Source organism: Tinamus guttatus, unplaced genomic scaffold, assembly GCF_059628265.1.
Source record: "Tinamus guttatus ecotype Peru unplaced genomic scaffold, ASM5962826v1 Tinamus_guttatus_pri_ptg000240l, whole genome shotgun sequence".
NCBI lineage: Eukaryota > Metazoa > Chordata > Aves > Tinamiformes > Tinamidae > Tinamus > Tinamus guttatus.
The window spans coordinates 14,959,037-14,980,879 of NW_028288774.1; the positions used below are offsets into that span (position 1 = coordinate 14,959,037).

A 21,843-nucleotide genomic window follows, 5' to 3' on the forward strand; every position below is an offset into this window, starting at 1 on the left:
CCTACATCAGTACATACAGAAAGAGGTTGCTTTAGGGTACAGGGTAAAAATCTGTTTTAAATCGAGCTTTCTCTAGTATCATAACTGTGATACTGAAGACCAAGGAACTGATGCATAGCCAGATTTGAAGGAGGGTAATGCCACATGTTTCCATACGATTCAGATGTTATACAGTCTATGAAGATTTGTTCTGTGTGTGTGTTTATTCCAACTCCATGTGTTATTTTTGCACATCTTTAATTGTTTGCTCTGTACCTCATTAGTGACAAGAATAGTATCTTGAATCTTCTAAGCATCACAGAAATGGAACATGTGTTTGCATTTATAGTGTGGTGTTATAGAGGCTTAATTGCATGGATTAACAGTTAAGCAGGAGTAGATAGATGTTTTCTCCTTTGATGTTGTGTTGTTTTGTGGTGTCTGTGGACAATTACTTCATAAGATGGCATTTTTACTTTTACAGCTTCAACATAAATAGAGAAGAAATGGCCAATGAAGTTTGATGTCATTTGATGTCAAGTGTTGTTAGCACACGTACAGACACACAGATGCATACATATGTGTATATATGGACATTCTAGCCATACTAGAGTTTTACAGGAAACAATGTAATGCTGTAATTAGCACAGCTTGCTCTTGAGAGATTTTAGATGCCCTCGTTGCCTTCAAGTCAAACAAAGTTGATATTTTTTGCATGTTGAGGACATAGGAAGTAAGATGCATCTTCTTCCTGAAGTGCTTCATGGCACAATCATTGAGAAGAGGAAGCAGACTGATGGTAATGGCTTCTAGTCATCGTTTCCTCTGTGACTTGTGTGAAATGAGCGGGTGGTTTGGAAACTCATTCCTTTGGAGTGGGAATGTGTATCACAGAGCACTGCTCTACATTCACAAGTAATAGTTGCAGCAAAGGAGCTGAAACCAACTAAGTTGGCCTCAAAATATAATTACTTCTTCTCATGCAGGTGAGGTCTGTTGATGGCAAAACTGACCCATGTTGTACTTGGTAATTACTGGAAGACTGATCTGAGCAGGGACATTTGGGGTTTTAGGTCCTATTTTTTAAAGCAAAAGAAAACTGTCATTTTCTTTTGCATCTTTTGTATATTTCTGCACAAGATGACCTTAATGAAGGGCTTGAGTTATTCATTTTCACTTGGTATTACTTTTGCTTAGTGTAATGTTACAATGCTTTCTATTAGCAGAGAGGTAAGGTGGTTCTAACTCTCAGCATATTTTTTATATGTATAGCTTAATACAGAAGTGAAGGGCTTCTGTCAACCATGCTTAAAGTTTGTGTCAGTTTGGCATGGATATTTTCTTTTTTGAGGAGAAAGCTGAGTTTCATAATGCAAAATGAGGAATAGAAGTGCTTTTAGGGTTCAGTCTACATCTAGCTTTTCGCAAAGGTAGCTTTTTTCCTCTTATTTGACATTACTCTGATTAGCCTTCTCTTTCAGACCGCTTCAAATGTGAAGTGGGCTTGGAAGTGGAATCGTACAAAATCTCCATGCAGACGTCATGTGTACTTTTCTTGCAATTTACTAGAGAGATTTAAAGTGTTTTTTGTTTTTTTTTAAATTAATCGTGTAAGGCTTATATGGGGGTCCTAATATATATATATTTAAAGATTTCTTCTACCTTCAGTGTGTAGAAAGAGCATCTGTTCTCCTTTGTGTGTAAATGTGTGGGTTAAACTGAGTCCATAAGTTTCTTGTAATCTAAGAGGGTAGTTGTCTGCTTCTGTGTTTTGTTATTATAGTTCATACCTGGAGGGGAGTTACTTAAATGGACAAGGTTATTTCTTGCATTTAGTTCATCTTTGTTTAAAATTTGCTCCAGAGTCTTGTTCAGAAAAAGTTTAAAATGTAGTTTCTTAGTTACTGACAGCATACAGGTGTTCGATGTGTTGAACACAATTCCAATTTCCAATTCTGAAAAGTGGTGGTAGGCTGTGGATCTGTAGCTGTTTGTGCTAACTGGCATGCATGATTTTTACATGTGACAAATCTGCATGCCTTTATGCTGTAGGGCAGAGTCAGAACATTTCAGCCCCACACATAGGCTGCCTCAGCTGGAAAAAGAAGAGGTTTATATATGAATTAGAATGAGCTTACTGTACTTAAAGGCAGTCATTGGAGAGGGGCTCATGGCACAAATGCTTGCTCCAGCTGTGACTATTGGTGTGTTAAATGTTAGGTACTGCATTGCAGTTCTGGATGTATTGACTGAATTCTACAGTATTTAATATTCCCTCCTGAATTAATTGCAGCAGGCTGTTGGAGTGGTGGGGGGGGGGGTGTAATTTTTTTTTTTTTTTTTCTCCCTTAACTTCAGCATCAAGTTGCAACTGTTTGGGCTTGGTTGTTGTTTGGATGCCATCTTATCTGAAACTGGATCTTTTCCAAACAGAAAGAGAGAATGCTGCCTGCTCTGAAAGGCAAGGAGTCCAGGGCTATGTCTTAATCGCTAGAACAAGCGTAATTATTACACCGATAGGCAATCTTGCCATGAAAACCCTAATAGAGACAGTGTGCTCCATGTTGCATGTAGCTGATGAAATTACAGATGAGGAGTGAATAAGAGTCTGACTTTTACTTGACATAAAAGTTTCATTTTCTCCACTGGTACTTTTGCATTCAAATAGCTATCTCAATGTAATTATTGCATCTTTCTCCTTAGCAATGAGGCTGCAGCCAAATAGTGCAAATGAAGGGTGGAGGAAAGGATACAGTACACAAAACAGTCTAATCAGATCCATGACAGCCACACATTGTTTGAGTTAGCTCTGTTTTAGTATAAGCAAATGCATTTGTCTCTCTTCTCCCTGGTGCTACTTCCTTTTGTAATGTTAATAGGCTTGTACCTTTGCTTCAGCAAAAATGATTGAGCAGTTTGTGGACTAAATGAAATAAATAAAAAAAGACGCCCTTTGTCATCTCATTCTTGAGGCAGTTTTGGAATTATTGTACTTTAATTTGTAGGGGGGAAAAAGTCTGTACTCTTCCCCTCCCTTTTTTTATTTATTTTTTTCAGTCTCTCCTTCTAGCAGTGTGCTGCCTAAATTTGTTGTCCTCTGACTTTTTGGAGCCAAACTGTGAGTCTTTCATGCCTCTAAAGCGACAGCTTATATTTTGGGTTTTGTTTAACTGGCTGTGGCATTTTTATATGTTTTACTCTGTATTTGAACCATTTCCATTGTAGGATGGTCCTCGAGTTATTTCTTTTGGCACTTAAAATTGTTGAAATTGAGGAGTGGAGAAAATGAAGGAAAAAAGAAGTGTGCAATCTGAATAGAAATATGACTATTAGGAGTCCACTTTGTTATTTGCAGTGCACCTTGTCTAGGCTGCCAAGGAGATGGGAGAGTTGGAGTGGCTAAGATTGTTCCTGATCCACTTGCCATACTAAAAAGTGAACTTTTTCTTACTGTATGAAAATGCATTTGTAAGGCAGTGTAGCAGTTTTTTAACCAAAAAAAAAAAAAAAGGTGGCGGGGGAGGGAGATGTATGTTCTGCCTGGAGAGGGACATGTGGCTCTCTGGTTCAGTATTCTGCTTAGTGCAGTTGGATTCTCAGCTTAGTGCTGCTGTTGGCAGCATGTGCAGCCACAGGCAAGACCCTTAATCACCGAAATCATCTTCCATGTTCTTTCTTTTGTTCTGTGTATCCAGACTGCAAGTTCTTCAGCTGTGACAATCTTTTCCTTTCCCTATTTTCACAGAATCACAGAAGGGTTGAGGTTGGAAGGGCCCTCTAGAGATCATCTAGTCCAACCCCCCTGCTCCAGCAGGGACACCTAGAGCACGTGGCACAGGGTGACATCCAGGCAGGTTTGGAACATCTCCAGAGAAGGAGACTACCCAGCCTCTCTGGGCACCCTGTTCCAGGGCTCTGGCACCCTCCCTTTTCTAGGGAACATATTGACTTCCCTCTAATTTCACACCTTTTGCATAAGGAACTGAAAGTGTTTAAATATTCATTTCCTTTCTCGTTTGGGAAAGACAGATAGTGTGTTGGGTTAAAACAATAATTAGGCTTGGCTGTTTATACAGGTGGGGAAATTGTCAGCAGAAGAAACTTTTCTGAGTGAACAGGGAAGAAAAGGATAAAAACTTTTCTCCCTGCCTGCTGCTGAAGTTGAGTTGCACAGAACTTTAGTCCCTCTCCAACTTGCTGTTATGACACTTAAGTGTTTCTGCAACGTGAGAGTATCTGACGGCATTGTGGCTGTTTCTCTTGCTTATGCAGTATAGAGAGTTAATCTCTTATGTCAGCAGGATGTTATTGAGACTCAAGCAAAATTTTCCAGAGTTAAATGAGCACCACTTTAAAAATCAAGATCACTAAGAGTTGGTTGTAGCTCTAGCAAGTAGGATGATGTTTCCATGTTTGACCTAAAGAGCTGAGCTGAGAATAGATGTTCTTGAGGTCATGGTACTGGAAAGAGACTGGGCAGATTAAGAGTTGATTTTCAGGCCTATCAAGCCATCCTGTGCAACAATTCTTAAATATTGCACATTATTGCATTCATTCTGTAATACTGAAACTTTCCCTGTCCTTTTGGTGACACAAGTTTAAATTTTGAACAAGAATTTTTCAAACAGATACTATCATTTAATATAATATGACACTAGTTTCAATTCTGTAGCACTATTTACCATTTTCAAACCATGCTAGAGTTGTCAATTGATTCAAAACAGTTTTCTTTGTGAGAATTAATATGGCACTGTGCTTGTAACCATAAAAACTGGAAACATTTGGTCCACTGAGATTCCTAGTATTTACTGATTTTTTGGAATGAGTAGAAGTGACATTGAAATAGGGTCGTATGTGGTATCGAAGTTTGGCTTTGCCAAAATGGGTAAGTGCAAAGGCAGTGTTTAAAAATACGGATGGGGGATGTGGTTGAAGAAAACCATACTTGGGCTTTTCACATTCTAGGACGCAGAGTACGTGACAATATTTTTGCTGCTGTTATTTTAAATGTAGTAGGCATGGGTTCTGTTCTCCCTCAGCTGCCTGTTACAGTCAATGGAATTTTACAACTACAGAAAACACTAAACTTGATGGTCTTATGCATAAATGGGATTAGAAAAATGCAGAGGAAGGAGTTACTTCTTGAGTACCTAAATTCTTGTTTTATTTTGAAAATGTTCAGGTCAGTACATGAATAATTTTAATTTAAAAAAAAAGTTATGCCATGTTTTTAGAGTCTGTGTGAAGGGAGCAAGGTTGTTCTCTGTTTTTGTGCAGTTTAGTTTATTTCTCTTTGGTTTAGCAGATAGTTGCTTAGCCAATAATAGTAGATTATGCAACAATGATGGTTCCAAACTTTTAATGGATAAAATAGTGGTTCTACATCGTTTGGAAAATTTGGCTTGCAGAGTTTCTCCAGGACTTGAACAACTAGAGGCTTGACAAAGGTATGCCTGTTTCTGGTTTGCGTTGGTTCCAGTGCTCAGTTCCAGATGTTACGTTCAGTTAACTCCAAAGGATGCAAGTCTTAGGAAAGCTAGAAAGAGACTTCCTACCTCTCTCTCTGCTAAATGTATGACATATACCCTTGAAAATGTAGGATATCTGTAAAATGTAGAAAACCATTCAGAAACTGCATGGGCCAGATTTCTCTGGGAGCAAATGTTACTAACTTGGACAAAAGCATAAAAACAAGATGGTTGTGGAACATGGAAACACAGGTTCCATAGACTTCTGTATCTTTTTTTTTTTTTAATAAAGGAAAGTTCTTAGTTGTTAGAAAACTATATTGTTACAGAAAATTATCCACATCATACTGAGCTTTAAAAAGTGTGGTGCTGAGGGAAGTTTTTAGTGACAAGTTGTTTCAATAATTATGCAGTCCTCCAGTTGGGCTGTTAGAGAAATACAGAACTTGTAGAAAACACTATCCTCAAGTGTGGTGAATTTTAATTTTCAACAAATGCAGCACTGTTTAAAACAAAGCCTGCTTCAGACATTCATGATATTTAACTCTGAAAACAGAAGGTAGAAATCTACTAGTAATGTCTATTTCAAGTGTTTTTTTTTTTTTTTTTTTTTTTACAGGTTGATACTAAGTAGAGTTAAAAGGAGGTAAAGTGAAAAGAATTATTTAAGCTAATAAAATGTAATATTTGGTTTGTATTTATATTGACTAGTTGCACTTAATTTGTCCCCTCTAATGTAGCAAATAAATACAGTAATCTACTCCAAACTTGGTAAATCACTTCTTGTTGGAGATAATTCTGCTGTAGCCAAGAACACTGATTAAACTAAATTCATTCCTTATGTCTCCTTTTTTTCTCTCTAAGGTCAGCAATGTTTGTCCTGCTGGAACTACATGAAGGGAGATTTTCTGTTCTCTTCTTTATTGTTATTATTCTATAAATCTGACTGTTCTTCAATATTTTGGAGGAAAAGGCACTGGAACTTCTAATTTTTTTTATTATTATTTTTTTCCCCTCAAACATCTGTTTGAAGATGGTAGAATTGCTGGGTGGGAGGAAAAGATATTCAAGATTTTACTAACTTTGTGTTGTTTGTCAGAAGTTTGCCTTATTATTAAATTTTGGGTTAAAGTGGTCATAGTATTATTGTAAATTGCATAGAATTTTCCACTACTCAAAGGTCTCTAGGGAGTCCAGTGATTCCTTAGATTAAAAAATGAGTTTGTTGGAGCAATTTGCGTGATTTAGATGGGATTACCAGTTTTCATTAACTGCCTCAAGTTTCTTTGATTTTTTTTTTTTTCAGAATGCATTGAGCCACTGATTGCATGTCCAATTATCTTGCTGCAGTTGAAAGAATTTATGGATTAATGTTTAAGATTAATAAAGTTAAGATTATTAACCTTATAGTTAAGTTAGAGGTCTGCAGTAGAGGTCTGCAAACTGTTCTGCAAATTAAAAAATCGGGTAGGGAAAAGAGCTGTTGTCTAGATTACATCAAATTTTATATTGGTAAATGTGTTAAGTGTAGAACGGTGTCGAGGTGACGTTATCTGTATGACCGCTGGAGCACAATTATTCAAATCTCTCTCGTGTGCATACATGCATACACGCACACAAAATTCCAGACCTTAATTTTTCTTGGCTTCATGGATTGCAGGTGCTCCTGTTAGTTAAAGGGGTGTCACAGTGTCATTAGCTGTAACTATGTTGAAAATGTGATTTTATGGATCTATAGTGATCAGCGTATGATTTTTAGGAACATAATGAAATAGGATTCTATGCTCTTTAACACTGCAGTGTTAATGCAAATCAACTGCAATGTTATCTTGAATGATGTTACAGTTCATACACATGCAAAGTGGTTGGTTAGCTCCAGCTGAACTGAGTAATGAAGGCGAGTGAATATTGCTTATTAACTGATGTATTTGTTTTTGAGTGTAGACCACAGGCTATTATCGCTTGCCTGGCCACCATGGTGTGCAGCCAGGCTCGCTTTCTTCCCTGCCTCCATAAATCACGGCTAAGGTCTCCCACTGGTGGCTACAATTTATTTTGACACCAAAAGCAACAGGATCTTCCTGGCAGGGACTCTTAATACTGAACTAAGATTTGGTAGTAGTATGGCATTGTCGAAAGAGCGTGAGTGGTGTTTCCCTGTGAAGTCGTTTTGTAGTATCTGCAAATTCAGGAGGATCGATCTTGATTCTAGAATGGAAATAGGCAAAAGCTAGTCCTTCCATTATGAAAATATGTAAGGAGTCTGTGATAAAGAACAATAAAATTCCAAAGTACAAATGCCAGAATTGCTGGAGAAATATTTTGTGATAGCTGTCTGTGCTGCCTGTCCCTTCAAAATGTTAAGCATCTCAGAGCATTTCAGAAAGGCAGCTGGGACTTGGAAATCAATTTTCAATATGCTAGGATATAACCGAAGGAAGTAGCGGAAATCTGAGACTTTGGCCCTGGACCCAGTAGCTCCTCCTCTTCTTTCTTTCTTTTTTTTTGTTTTTTTCCTTACCTTGTCCTGTTGAAATAGGCAAGGTTTCCTGAACAGAGATTGGCTCATATTTGCTCTTACAGAATGCAGGAAGGCCTCAGGTTTCTTTGATTTGTCACTTCTCCTGTGTGATATATTTTTTTCAACAGATGGGGTGAAAATATGAAGCTATCAGCATGTTTGGGTGTATGCTTTGAAAAAGAAGGATGAAAACAATACTGAGGAAATTGCTGTGTATTTGGGGAAGACTGCAAAAAGTGCAAGGAGAGAGCCGCGGGAGGGGTTCCGCAGCCTCCTGGGCCAGGCACTCTGTAGTATGTAGTCCTGACAAGTGCAGTATTCCAGAGTAAGCCATGGACTCTCTGCAAATCAAGCTCTAGCCACTTTCTGAGAGAGGAGGTCTTGATTTTAATGCATCCATTGTATTGGGCTGGGTCAGATGTGTTTTGTTCTGCCTGAAGCTGTCTGTTTTTTTTTTTTTTTTTTTTTTTTTTTTTTTTTTTTTTTTTTTTTCCGTCTTCCTGCCCATTTCCAGCTGCTTGTTGCTCTTTTCCCTTCCTTCGCCAAGTCCCTCTTTGCCCCTTAGATGTTTCAGTGCCCTGAAATCTGTCTGTGTGACTGCACATATAGTTGCTTGAGCTGCTTCTGTCTAAGGGATCCAGGGTTAAAAAAAGAAAAAGGAGACAGACAAATGTGCTAAGGGAACTTCTCTTGGCTCAGCTGGAGACAGAATGCTGTCTAGTTGCCGAGCACTGACTGTGCTGCTGAAGCTTATACACAAAATGCTTAAGGGGAGAACTTTGCGAGGTTTTTTTTGTGCTTATATATATATATATATATGGTAACATACACAGGTTTGCTTTACTCCTGCAGCAAATTACTGCTATTGCAATAGACTTATTTTGGAATTACTGTTTAGATTTTAACAAATGCTTTGCAAGCTGTAGTAGTGCTGCAGTGCATTCTTGTAAATAGGCCATATAGCTGACCTTGAATGTGCCTGCCATCTGTATTTTAGCAACTGTGTTTTATGATGTCTTCTCGGTGACTTGCTGAATGACTGCTGCCTCGCAACATAGTTCTCAGACTTCTGAGCTACATTTCTTGCCAAGGAAGGGTCACTGTCCTATTGTTTGAGAGAGTCTAAAGAAATATTTCTCTTCCCTCAGTGGAGTAAGTAATTAGCCACTAAAGATCGCTTATGCTTCTATTGTTAGTTTTTTGGATGCATAGTTACAAGTTTAATTGCTTGCTGCATCTCTCATTCCTACAGATGGCACATTAAAGATGATGGGTTTGTGTAGGCAAAGGAAGTGAGATTCCGATGCAGTAGTCTGTGGAGTATCTGGAGTGGTTTTCTCCTTATATTTTGAGACAGCAGCTGGTTTGTGAGGCCTATGACAGCCTTCATTGTATCACGTTTTCCCTGGTTTAAAGTAGAGGGGATTTGAAGTCTGCTGCAGCTGGCTGTGATTGGGGCCAGGGTTTGCACGTGCATATCTGATGGTTTTCCTCTGGTATCTGACTTCTTAGTTCAGATGCAGTGGCAGGCTCAAACCTCCTACTGCTTTTACCCATGACTCTGTGGAGGTCATTGCTCAGCCCTTGGAGCTGCTATCGACTCCTCTGGTGTGCAGGTATTCTGCTTTGTATGAGCGTGCAGTTTGGAGGACAGCAGCCAGGCCCTTGGGGTCCAGCTACAATGATCCCTTGAAGATTTTAAAAAGCTGCAGCGTGAAACTGGAAAGGGGCCAGTTTTAGAATATCTTAAAATGAAATTTCTGCTCAGTGGTAAAAAGACATCTACTATATATTAAGTAAAGTACAGCCAGGGACTGGAGAGAGAGTGTGCGTGTGTGTGCTTTTTTTTTTTTTTTTTTTTTTTTTTTTCCCCCTTCTCTCTCCTGGTTAAATGAGAGATTGTAATCAGATATGTGTTGCTTTTAAGGCGATGTAACTCCATCATTATTTTTAAAGATGTCAGCCATCCTTTTACATAGCAATAGGTACAGGTTACAGCCGTTCTCAAACTGCTGGTCTTGAAAACTTGTCTTTGGTTTCTGTTTACAAGAGAAATGTTTCAATCCCAAGTAGACAATGTATTTGCATTTAAACTGTCTGTTGCACTGTGATTCTTGAGTGGCCACGTCCTATTATCCTGTCCTAAAAAGTTTGTGTAATGATTGCGTCTTCAAAAATACTATGCTTAAAATAGCAAATTAGAGTAGAATGCCCAAAAGAATAAACCAATTTCTATGAATAGTGTATTGCTTATAGTATGATGAAATGGGGAAAATCCTATGGATGTTTTAAACTCTGTAAATGCTCACTTGGAAAACCTGAGGTCAGGAAGAGGTGGGAATTTTAGACTGCAGAGACACTATCTGTTTAGCATTAGCTAGTCAGAATTGCATGAGGCTGCAGTCCTCAACTGTTTGGCTGAATATCAGTTGTGCAATGCATAGGGAGAGATTGCCAAGAGTCAGGAGTTTTGCAATAACCTTTAGGAATTTCCTCTAGTTAACAAAATAGACCAGATGAAAATTACTTCATACCCTAGTGAATTTGTCTTTTCCTTGAAATAAAATCATCTTATCTAACGAGTATCTCAGCAGCTTCATGTTAGTGCCCTCAAATCTCTGCTGATACTCTATTTTTTGTTTAGTTATGCAAATCTCCAAATGTGCTCTGTGTGCTGCTTGGTGGTCTGTGGATTGTTGGCTGCTTACATGCTCTTGGCTGTCCTCATTTCCAGCTGCTAAGCTGTGTTAAAAGAAAATGAAATATGTTGTTCCATGTAATGAATTTCAGTGTTTGCTGCAAGGATGTTAATGACAATTTGAGAGAGCCATTGCCTTGGACACCAGGAGGGGAGTCCATGTGGCATGCATGCTGGGTGGTCTGAGGAGGAAAAGTTGGAGGGACCCTCCTTTTAAGTGATATGTCCACAGCAAAGCGATCCTGAAGACACAGGAGAGTGCCTCTGCAGTGCTGGGATCATGCTAGGCTCTGCACACTAGATCCAGTCATTCTGGTACCTGGAGGTTCCTGCTTGCAGTAGCAAATGCAATAAGGAGCAGGACAAAACAGAAGGGATAAGTTAAGAGTGTACTGCTGGAGGGTTTGAAAACGTTTTATTGCCATCCATCCCACGGAATCTGAACAAGTCCTAGAGTTTTCTAATTTGCACAGAGCAAATTTTGGGCTTTTGGACTTTTTCAGAGCGTGTTCTTCAGAGAAATCCTTTGGCATCTGTCATCTGAGGGAAATGAACTAATTCGGCCCAATTGAGATGAAATGCTATATAATCAGAGTGCTATATTTTGTTGTAAATAATAATGTTAGCAGTAACAAACTGCAGGCTGCCAAGAAAAACCAGAACTCTGAAGTAAATCTCTCGTCTTCCTAAAACCCTGTCATTAGTGGGGGGAAAAAACCCTACACAACTCAGAAAAAAACATGCGCTTTTAAAAACTTACTGCCTATTTATTATTAAAAAAAAAAAAAGGTATCTGGCAGTTTATGTAACATAATATTTTTAATGTTAACATTTGATGAGTGCTAAATTCATCCTGCTAAATTACCTTCCTGAAGCAGGAAGGTAGCAGGAACAATGATTTGAATATTATGTTACAGGGAGCGTTTTTTTTTTTTTTTTTTTTTTTTTTTTAGTTTTTTTAGTTTTGTTTTTTAGTTTTGTTTAAAAGCAAGCAACCCCATCCCGTTGGAAGCCGCATCTCCAGTGAAGGCCCAGAAGGGACCCAATTTAATTGGAAAATTAGAAAATTAGGCTGGATCTCAAGAAGCGTAGATGAAAGTCCTTCACTGAGGCAGGATTTGTTTGCACAAAAGCCATGTCTGGGCAATGGCTCTCCAATTGCTTTTTTAAGATCACCTGTTGCAGGCAAGTCTGCAGCTTCCTTAGTGTGTTATAGTATCTTCAGGGCCTGTTTTTCTCTCTGTTCCATCCCAGCTCAAACCACCCTCCAAAGCCTGATCTTGTCTAATTTCTTGAGCGCATCCTTTATCCAGTGGCTGAGTGGGTGATCTCCAACCCCTGATAAAAGCTTTTACTGGTTGGACAATGTTATTTTACTCCTTTTTCCATCCAACTCTTCTAGACAAGCAAAACAAATTCCTTTAACCTTCCTTCATATGTTTTCTGAACCCACTTTTCATTTTAAAAACTTTTCTCTGGACCTTTTCCAGCTTGTTGGTGCTAAACCAGATGGATTTAAAACTTGTAGCTGACTTGCATCCCCTAGTCCCCCCGCCAAAATATCTCTGCAGCAAAAGCTGTGCTGAGTGTTGCAGGTATGTGGCAGAATGAACAGGCTCCCTTCTGTTGTAGCCTATTGGCAAATAGGTCACCCAGATCCAGGCTGTCTCTTCATATTCAGCAATATGATACTCAATATAATATTTAGCATGTAGAAATAAAACTAGCACTAAAATATTTCATATTTTGGGATACTAGTGTGGATTGGATTACTTTGCACTGGTTTGTGCCTAATGTAACCATGTAAACAATTTAAAATGCAGGCTGTGAAAGAGTAAAATTTACAGAGGTTGCCTGACATCTGCTACAAATTCTCTGTATAAATATGGGGTATTCTTAGTGGTTTAAAATAACACCTCTCTCTCCCTCTGAACTTTGAACCTCGATTCCACCTAAAATAAGAGAAGTTGTAAATGAATCCTCCTTACTTGATAACCAGAACATTTTCTTTCACGGTTTGGAAAGGGGAATTATCATCAAATGGATTTAGCTGGAGGGTTAGAGGAAAGGGATGGAATGTGGGGGAAGAAATGTATTTTCCTCATAGAGAAGTTCTTTAAATCAACCATCCCATCCATGAAGAGCTGTTGTTTTTTTAGCTTGATGACCCACCCCTGCCACTCACTGCTTCACAGGGAGGAGTCCTGTTCATGCCAGGAATGAAATTCAGGGGGTCCTGCAATAGTGGGGCCTCAAGCAGCCCTTTGAGATACTTAGCAGAAGACAGAAAGGTGTTTGGTGTGGGCAGAATGACTTTTACAAATGGGGGTGATAAGCAGGCTGCAGAAGCACTGTGCAGGTTCCCTGAGGTGGGAGTAGAAGTGAAGAGTGCTGATTTTCAGTCCTGTGCTCTACAGACAACTTCCACCTACCTCTGCTGCAGCAGAAATATTCTATAATTCTGTAATTATACTGGGAATTCACCTTATCCAGAATAACGTGTTTTGAGGATGAAAGTAATAGCTCTCTCTTCTTTGGAAGACTGTACCTGGCAGGTTTAAACTCGGATTGAATATGTACTGTTATTACAAGAAGATCAACTTTTAATCTATCTTTTGAAGTTGGTGATCAATGGATTTCAGATGCTCTGCAGCAGCAGCTGTCAGTAAAGGACTGGGGTGCAGAAGAGAGCTTAGGGTTTTAAGAAAGGGAGCCTTTTTTTTTTTTTTTTTTTTTTTGTGCTGGCTTGTAATGGTTATATTCAAGGAGTGAAAGAAGGTTGTGTGTGGTTTATGTGATTTGTACGTGCCACATTGCCTTCTTGCTTAGTGAGCTGTTGTACAATGGGTTTTGGTCTTAGGAGGCAAGTTTGGCTAAACTCTTGATTCCTTCTGTTTTCCTTCCACATCTGTTGCTCCTCCTTACCTTGTTTCCCTGGTCTCTACGGCTGCTGCAGTGATTGGTGTATTTCTAAACGTGATCTCCCTGCTGCTGACAGCTGCTGGCTCCCCTCGAACTAAGCCATGAAAGATGGGGATAATGCCTAAGGAGAGGACAGCATGTGGAATGAGTTATTTCTCTAAATGTTTGGAAGAGCCCTATGCTGAGTGTCAAAGGTCTACTCTCCTTATGTTCCTAAAGCAGAGGAGCTGGAAACGAAGATGGATCACTTAGAGCTGTAGGACTGGTAACTCCAATGAATTTAGAGGTGCTGGAACCCTACCTACTCACTCTGCTTCTGGGCAGCAGCTACTTTTAAAGCCCCAAAAGCTGTTGCATGCTTACCCCATATCCTGTCTTAGAGTGTCCACAAGACTGTCCCTTTGGTGCCAAAGTTTGGCCGTGGTTGTTTTTACCAACCTGTGTGCATGTGGGGGGATTGTTTGTGCTCTATGGTGATGAATGTTTGTGTGGTTTGGGGCACTGACTGCTGCGAGAATTACATGCTATTCCCTGTGCCGCACAGCAGTGCAGACGGCCTAACCACAGAGGTCCCCATGGCCATTGTCCTTGTAAGAATTGATGGGCTGTTTAAACTGCAAGTTGTTGTGCATCCTGGTAGTTTGGACAGCTATTTTAGTTTGTGTGCTTGTTAAAGTGAGGTCTTGGTGCTCTGAACCAGGCTGCCACGATCCTCGGTTGCTTTTGCAAAAGGAGCTAAGCTAAGGCTTTGCTCGACCTTTAGCACAGTTGCTTGCTTTAAGGACTGGCAAGTGAGGCTCTTCTCTGTGGTTCATATACAAAATGCACTGCAGCTTTCAAGGGATGCCAATGAAACATGGGCATGGCTACAAGTACGAGTATCAGTGGTTAACGCTCTTGTGCTCAGCTTGTTTTCAAGAGAACTATTGCAGTGTGACAGCTGAGCAGCTCCTGGTAGCCTCTGCTCTGCCGTTGCTGCAGTAGGATCACTTGGCTTTAATATGTAAAGGAGTGGAGCTGTGTCAAACTGTTTTTCAGAACCAGTGTTGAAGCTACAGTTAATTATTCTGAAAATCATCCAGCGTTTTCAGTTGTTTGTCCTATGTTGCTTCTACCAGGGCTAATGGGGGGTCTATGAAGCACTTAGTAAACTTCTATTTCTAAAACTGGGATTGGTAAAATTAAAACAAAAATGGAAGTTAATGATTGAATTCAGAAATAAGTAGCTGTAAGTAGACTCCCCATAATTCATAGAGCTTATTTTCTGAATAGAGATAGATAGAGAACAGAGGAGAACAAAGATTATTACTGCCATTTTATGTCTGGAGTGAAGTGCAGAGGTGTCTATGCTGCTGTGCATTTAACATATATGCTTATCTGCATCACTTAGAAATGTGATAGAGATAGGGGTAAGGGAGCTGATGTAGATATGTTAACAGTGACTTACAGTGACTGGTCTAATGAATTATGTGTAAGGTGTAAAAATGCTCTAGGGTTGTGCTACGTCTGCACAAGAAGGCTTTGCTGATGCAAGTGAAACAATGAAGTTAGAGTAGTTAAACTCCTCCTAACATAGGCGAGGCACAGAGATTTGCCCAAGAGTGTTCGGGAAAGCCAGAGTAGAGCTGAAAATTTGAACCCATGCTCCTCGAGTCCTGACTAGTTTGATCAGGATTTTCTTCTTCAGCCAAAAAGAGTTGATTAGCTGGATTTTCATACTGTACTTTCACCTTGGCTTACTGTGAAATCAAGCTCTGTATAGCTAGCTCCATCATCAAGTTAAGAATGTGTTTTCCAGTTAGCAGAAAACCGCCGGAAAATTAGTGTAAGCCTCCCCTCCTGCCCCCTTATAAATGATCTGCTTGCTAGAATGAGGTGCTGTTGGTCAAGTACTGCATTATCCAGGTTAGACTGTGCAACTGTTGCAGGAAGGCTTCAACAGTTTAGGCTGTTATCTGGTTAGAGTTCATTCAATACAGTAGTTGTGGACTGTCAGGTTCACTTTTTTTTTTTTTTTTTTTTTTTTTTTTTGTCTGAGAACTGTGAACTCCCACTATATTTTAAATATTGCCTATTATGGAAAAATATGAACTGTTCTAATTTTACTGAAAAAGAATACTTTTTTTTTCTAACTACATGAAAATGTTGTTGTTTTGGTGGCAATAGGCTGCATATAAACAGTTTGTCCTCCACATCCATCATTCACCCTGTTACTGTTTATTCTTTTCCATTTTCAAAATAGAAGTCGGTTTTCTTTTTCAAGCAATTTGCAGTTGTCAGGAGCATCGCTGATCAAAATAGAGCTTGGAAGCAGTCTTCATTTGAATCTTGTAGCTTGCTAACCATGAAATAACTTCTGCAGCAAGGGATATTGCACTTGTTCTGTAACAGAAAAGCTCACTTGGAGGTCAGCAGTAATCAAAGTTGTTGCTAGCTGGGGCAGGGAGAGGGAAGAAGAACTCTCAGTTTTGAAGAGCTGAGAGTGGGATGCAGAGTGGGCTGACCTGAGGCAAGTGCGTTTGGGATACAGCCTGTTGTTACAGTGTGTACAAGTTGTTGCTTTCATTCACACTATAAAATCAGCAGAAATGCATTGGTCTCACTCATTTGGCTTAATGAACATGACAGTTTGTTGGGTGAGGAGGGAGGAGACAGTGATGAGAATAGAAACTGGAATTAACTGACTCTCCAATTTGCTTGGTCAAGAGTTGCAAAGTAAAGACTTAACTGCACCAAGGATAAAGTGTTCTCTGCACCCTCGAGCCCAGTTAAGGGCTGATGCATGCTAGAAAGACAGAGTGATTTGAAAGGAGGTTGGTCTACACATTCTTGGAAATGAACCTCCCCTTCCACATGCATGTGGGATTAAAAACAAACAAACTTGCACCATGTATCAGTGGGATGATCTTGAATCGCTGGGATGGTTTGGTGATGGCACAGCAAATCAAATTTATGGTCAGCATTGTTTGTTGCTTTTGTAGCATTCTGTTTTTCTTATTCAAATGCCCTGAAAAGTCTGTTGAATGTATCTTCTGAACTGCTAAACTATTGAGTTTAGTAATTCCGTGAAGCTAAACACTGTGTAGTAGTACCAGCATGTTGGGAACCTAAGTTGAGATATATAAGGCAAGTATTTCTCTCTGAATGTCTTAAAAATATGCCGAGGTTGTAAAGGGCTCTAGAAATATTAGTCACAAGTCATGCTGATAGCCTAATGAGTGGTGGTCTTCTCCTTCCCCACCTGTGGGTTGTCTAGTGAACAATTTAATGGTTTGTTTAGAAAGTCTAAACTGGTTTTTCTTCAATCTGGTCAGAGTCTGAGAGGTCAGATATCTGTCTATCAGGAGGGCTCCATCTCTTAGCACTCTGAAAGGCTGACACTGTGTATGGATTCTGCTGTCTGATTCTTTCTTTTCCAGAAAGGGAAATGTTTTCTAGGTTTCCCCCCAGAAAATTTGTCAAGTTCGGTAAGCTTTTTGGGGGACTTTGTGAAGGTCATGTATAATTGAACCTGAAACTGCAGCATTAACAAAACCAACTCTGCCTGCTAATGAACTGTCACTTTGCTGCTGCCTTCAAGCTCTGACCAGACTTGTTAAATGCAAGACCGTGGAAACAGAGCAGTTAATCACTCTCCTGGCTTTTTCATTATTTGGAAGGTCAGGAGAGCTTGCGTTCCTCCAGCAGCATTCCAGGCAAGAATGAATCTTGAGAACCAGTTACTTGTTTTGATCACTAATTTGCTTCATACCAGCAATGCTCTAAAAAGACTCTGCCCTCATTTTTGTAAAATGTGGACTAAATAAAATAGACTGGTGGGGAGGAGTGGAGAAATGAATATAATTTTCAAAAGCTAAGTTCTGCCTGTTCTCACTCTGCCCCCACTGGAATTTGAATAGCCTTTTGTTTTAAAAAGGAGTGATCTCTGGCCATTTTCGGTAATCAATCAGTTTGCATCAGTGTATAAACACAGTATAATTTTACCACAATTGCAAGCATGTCAGTGTCCTTTCCCTGCTGGGCGTCCAGAGGCAACACAATGCAGCTGGGCTGCAATCAGGACGGCTCTGGAGCAGAGAAGTGACAAGGAACACAGTGGTTGATGTGCTATCTGTTTGCTGTTGCTCTACTGTGTGCATCAGTGGGGAAGAAATCGCTTGAAAGGAATGGGGAACAGGGGTAATTTCGATACTGATAGAGTTAGACATTGTCTGATCTTCAGTTAAGACGCTATTGAATTCCTCCACCGAGCAGATTTGATAATTCAGGTCCCCTTTTCCTTTGTAGGAGTAGTAAATAATGGCTTCAGTGTGGAAATGACTAGATAAAAATCTTTCTATTCTTATTCTTCAAAACACATCTTTGGGACAATATTTTTTCTAATTTGTGTGTGGATTTTTTTTTTTTATGGCTTTGGTCTTAGCCTGGCTAAGAGATTGATTTAGTGAAGAAGCATACACAACTGGAAGGTTTTCAGCCCCAAAGAACCTGATTTTAACAGAGCCTTCTAACACTAATCTTTGCAAGTTTTTGAATGCTTTGGTGTAGTGACAGTTACAATGTATATGGCTATAAGGGCCCACTAAGTTGCAGAGAATAGAATAAGCACTTTATATTCTAGATATTTTTTATTCTGTTTTCAACAACTAACCTGTGGAGCTTTTGTAATATTATTACTATTGTTTTTTAAGATGGAGAAGGAGACTTGGCAAGTTTGGAAATGAGATGGGAGTGCTACTGGGACTTCATTTCCTAACAAATAATTCTTCTCAAGCTGTATAAACTTTCTCGAGTTAAATACTGTAGAAAACAAAGATATTACATTTTCAGTGAAACACTCCCAGCAACAATTGTCTGTGTCTTTGCTGTCGAAGAGCCTCACCAGCTGATTTAAATTTTTCTTATTACTTTCATCGGTATAGGCTTCCTCCAAAAAGAAAAACAAAGCCATCGCTTTCCTAACTTGGGGCAGAGTGGTGAAGGCCAAGCAGAATGATAATAAAAGGAGCAGAGATTTTATGCATGTTTTGAGTTCATCTGAAGTTGAATTATAGATTGACTGAGCTCCTTGACCTGCACATGAATATGTTTGGGGTTTATTTATTTATTTATTTTTTTGACCATAAGCGTACTTCACTTTGGCCTACGCAATGGCACGAGCTTTCCAGGGAGCATGTGGTTGGACTAGGGTTCCCGCGAAAGGCCTTAGCCTGTGCAAAGCTGCCAGTATAGCAGACCTGGCATGCAGAGCTAGTATATACTATCTGCTTTTTAAAGTGCACAAGGAATTGAATCTGAAAGACAATATCAAGAGCTAACTTTCATATATTATATACAGTAATATGAGTTTGAAGCTGAAGGTATTTATATCACAGGCTTGAAGTCTTAGAAGATGAAATGACATATCTACCATTGCTGCTGTGTTCTGTGCGTTGTTCCTTGTGTTGAGTGGCAAGTTTCTGGGCCTCTGCTGAGTGCATATGAGAAGCAGCAACATCAACCAGACTGACTGTACATGAAGCTAGGAGCCAGCATTTGATTGGCATAGACCTCCAGCAGCTGTTGCATGAGTAGGAAGAATGGAGGCAGGAGTAGTGGGGTTCAATGTGACAAATAGTTGGGGCAAATTAAAATAGATTAGATGACAGAAGATGTCATCATTCATTAGATGGCATAAGATCCCTGCCATACTTCAGCAATCTTAGGAAAAGCTGAGCAAGCTCCATTACTTCTTACTTCTAGCAACTGGTGCCATTTCTGAAGTACTATCATTCTCATAAACTGTCAATGGTGTTCATAGGCCTGGCAAGTAGGGCGGCATCATCGTATTGGGCTGTTCTTTCTGAACCATATCTGCGGATAAGCATTTTTCTTGTTTTGCGCCAGTTGGGGAATCAAGTCTCCATTTACGGGAGAGATGTCAAGTGGTTAATTTGGCCATCAGTCTAGTTGGTATGTCGGGAAGGAATGTTCTCTAGTATATCTACTTAATGTCCTCTTTTGGAAGAAGCAGCTGGCCTTAATTATGCCTGTCTGCATAACTCTTCTCCCTGCCCACCCCTATCAGAGGCAATGTGTCCTTCAGAGGCTTCCTACAGCCTATGTGGGGAGGGCCGGGAGGGACTGCAGGACTCTGACCTTCACATCTTCCTCTTCCTCTGAGAGTGGATAGACAGCCTCAAGAGGCAGGCACACACTTTCTTTTGAAGGTGATGGCAAACAACTTTTCTATGTTAAAATCTCTACCAGTATTTCTGCTACTTCTGTATGTCTTACTGCCAGGTTAAGCTCAAATAGGTGAATTTCTCTGCCTTTCATAATGAATATCACTCTTCACCTCCTTCCTTTCTCTTCAAGAGTGCTGACATTATCCCCCCAGTTGATGACCTTGTTCAACTGGACCTGACACTCAAGACAAAAAGCAGTCTTGCAGGCTGGTGGAGCATCTCTACAGCTATAATTCTGTTGCATATTTAAGCTTCCTTTCCTTTCTGCACCAGTCCCACGTTAGTGCCTCTTTCAAAGCCTGTCCTCTCCTATTCACTTTTATTCAGTAGTGAGACTCCCACTCCCCTGATGCTGGCTTCCATCACCCACTTAGATCTTCAGACAACAAACTTTTTGCTCTTGGTGCCTCTCACAGCAGTTCCCCATAAGCCTCCAAACTATATAATTGTAGTCCTTCAACTCTTCCTTGAATGTCTCTCTCACTCTCACTGATGCCAGGAGGAATAAGATGGTAGCTTGTCTCCTATCGCAGTGTTTCCCCTGTGTGAGGGTGCTTTAGAGACATGTTCGAGGGTGTTGTAACTAGTATGACTGGCTTGCAACCTGCTACTGAAAGACATCAGAACTTGCCTTTGATGTATCATTGTTGCTTTTGTTCAACTTCGTGATACTTTTTACACAAGGAAGACTTTGTTGTAAACCAGGTTTCTGGTTGAATGGAAGATATCTGTACATGCAGTTTGGGGGCATTTGCAATTCAACTGGAAGCTGAGTATGTAAGAAATACCTTGCCTACATTAGTCTCTATGTAAGGGCTTTTTTGTATTAGCCCCCTTGTAGATATGCAGAAAGGAGTCTTAAATGAGTTAGGCCTATTTTTTTTTTTTTTTTAAGGCAGCTTTCTGAACACTTAACTATTTGTGAGGTTCTATCATAGCTTCAGATTTGGGCTTTCCCCTTCTTCTGTCATCTCCTTCATGCCTTGGTAGTGTGCATTTTGCTCTTGTGTGAAACTTTAATGTTTCTTCTTAACTGCCTGTCCGGCTGATCGGGGGAAGAAAGCCTCCTCTGTTATATTTATAATCATTACTTTAGCATATGTAGATGCCAATAATTTTAATATGGTTTCCTTTTTCCTTCTGTAGCATCTCCCTTTCTGCTTTTTGCCAACCGTCGGGATGTTCGACTCGTGGATGCTGGAGGCACAAAGCTGGAGTCCACTGTGGTGGTCAGTGGTTTAGAAGATGCTGCTGCGGTTGACTTCCAGTATTCACAAGGCATCGTTTTCTGGACAGATGTGAGTGAAGAAGCCATCAAGCAAACTTATATTAACCAAACTGGCAATGTGGTACAGAATGTCATCATTTCTGGTCTGGTTTCCCCGGACGGCCTGGCGTGTGATTGGATTGGGAAAAAACTCTACTGGACAGATTCAGAGACCAACAGGATAGAAGTAGCTAATCTCAATGGAACATCTAGAAAAGTCCTCTTCTGGCAAGACCTTGATCAGCCCAGGGCGATAGCTTTGGATCCTGCTCATGGGTAAATATTAATTTGACTTATATGCTTAAATGGATACGGTGGTGATTTATGTTGAATTTTTAGTTCAGTAAAAGAAACAGTCTTTTGTTTCAGTTTACATTTTCCTAAAGTATTTTTTTCAAGATCTGTAGCTGAACATATGTTTAAATTTGAATATTTTGTGGCAAGAAATAACAGTCCAGACATAGAGCCAAAAAAAAAAAAAAAATACAGCTGTTCATAGGTGCCAAGTCAAATAATCAGTCTGCCTAACTTGTTCCACTGCATTTCTGAGTAGTAGTTAATTTTCCAAGCATTTTTATTATTATTTCCTCATTTATCTTGTCTGATAAGTTAACTTTCATTTGGGAAGTGATGTGTATTTAATGTGTCTAGTCAACAAGCAAATGTAAATCTGCATGAGTCAAAACAGGAGTTCTCATTTGCTATGTTCTAGTAAACAAAACCAGGATATTTTAAGTGGTGATTTTGAAATAATTACGCTT

General features: G+C 39.7%; 1 protein-coding gene across 1 annotated transcript in view; it reads left to right on the forward strand.

Annotated features, from left to right (window-relative positions):
• LRP5 (LDL receptor related protein 5) overlaps nt 1–21,843 on the forward strand; it is a 133,036-nt gene that overhangs the window by 15,067 nt on the left and 96,126 nt on the right. The window contains exon 2 of the mRNA XM_088525915.1: nt 20,962–21,358. Within this exon, the coding sequence (XP_088382041.1) occupies nt 20,962–21,358 (397 nt within the window). The remainder of the gene's footprint in view (nt 1–20,961; nt 21,359–21,843) is intronic.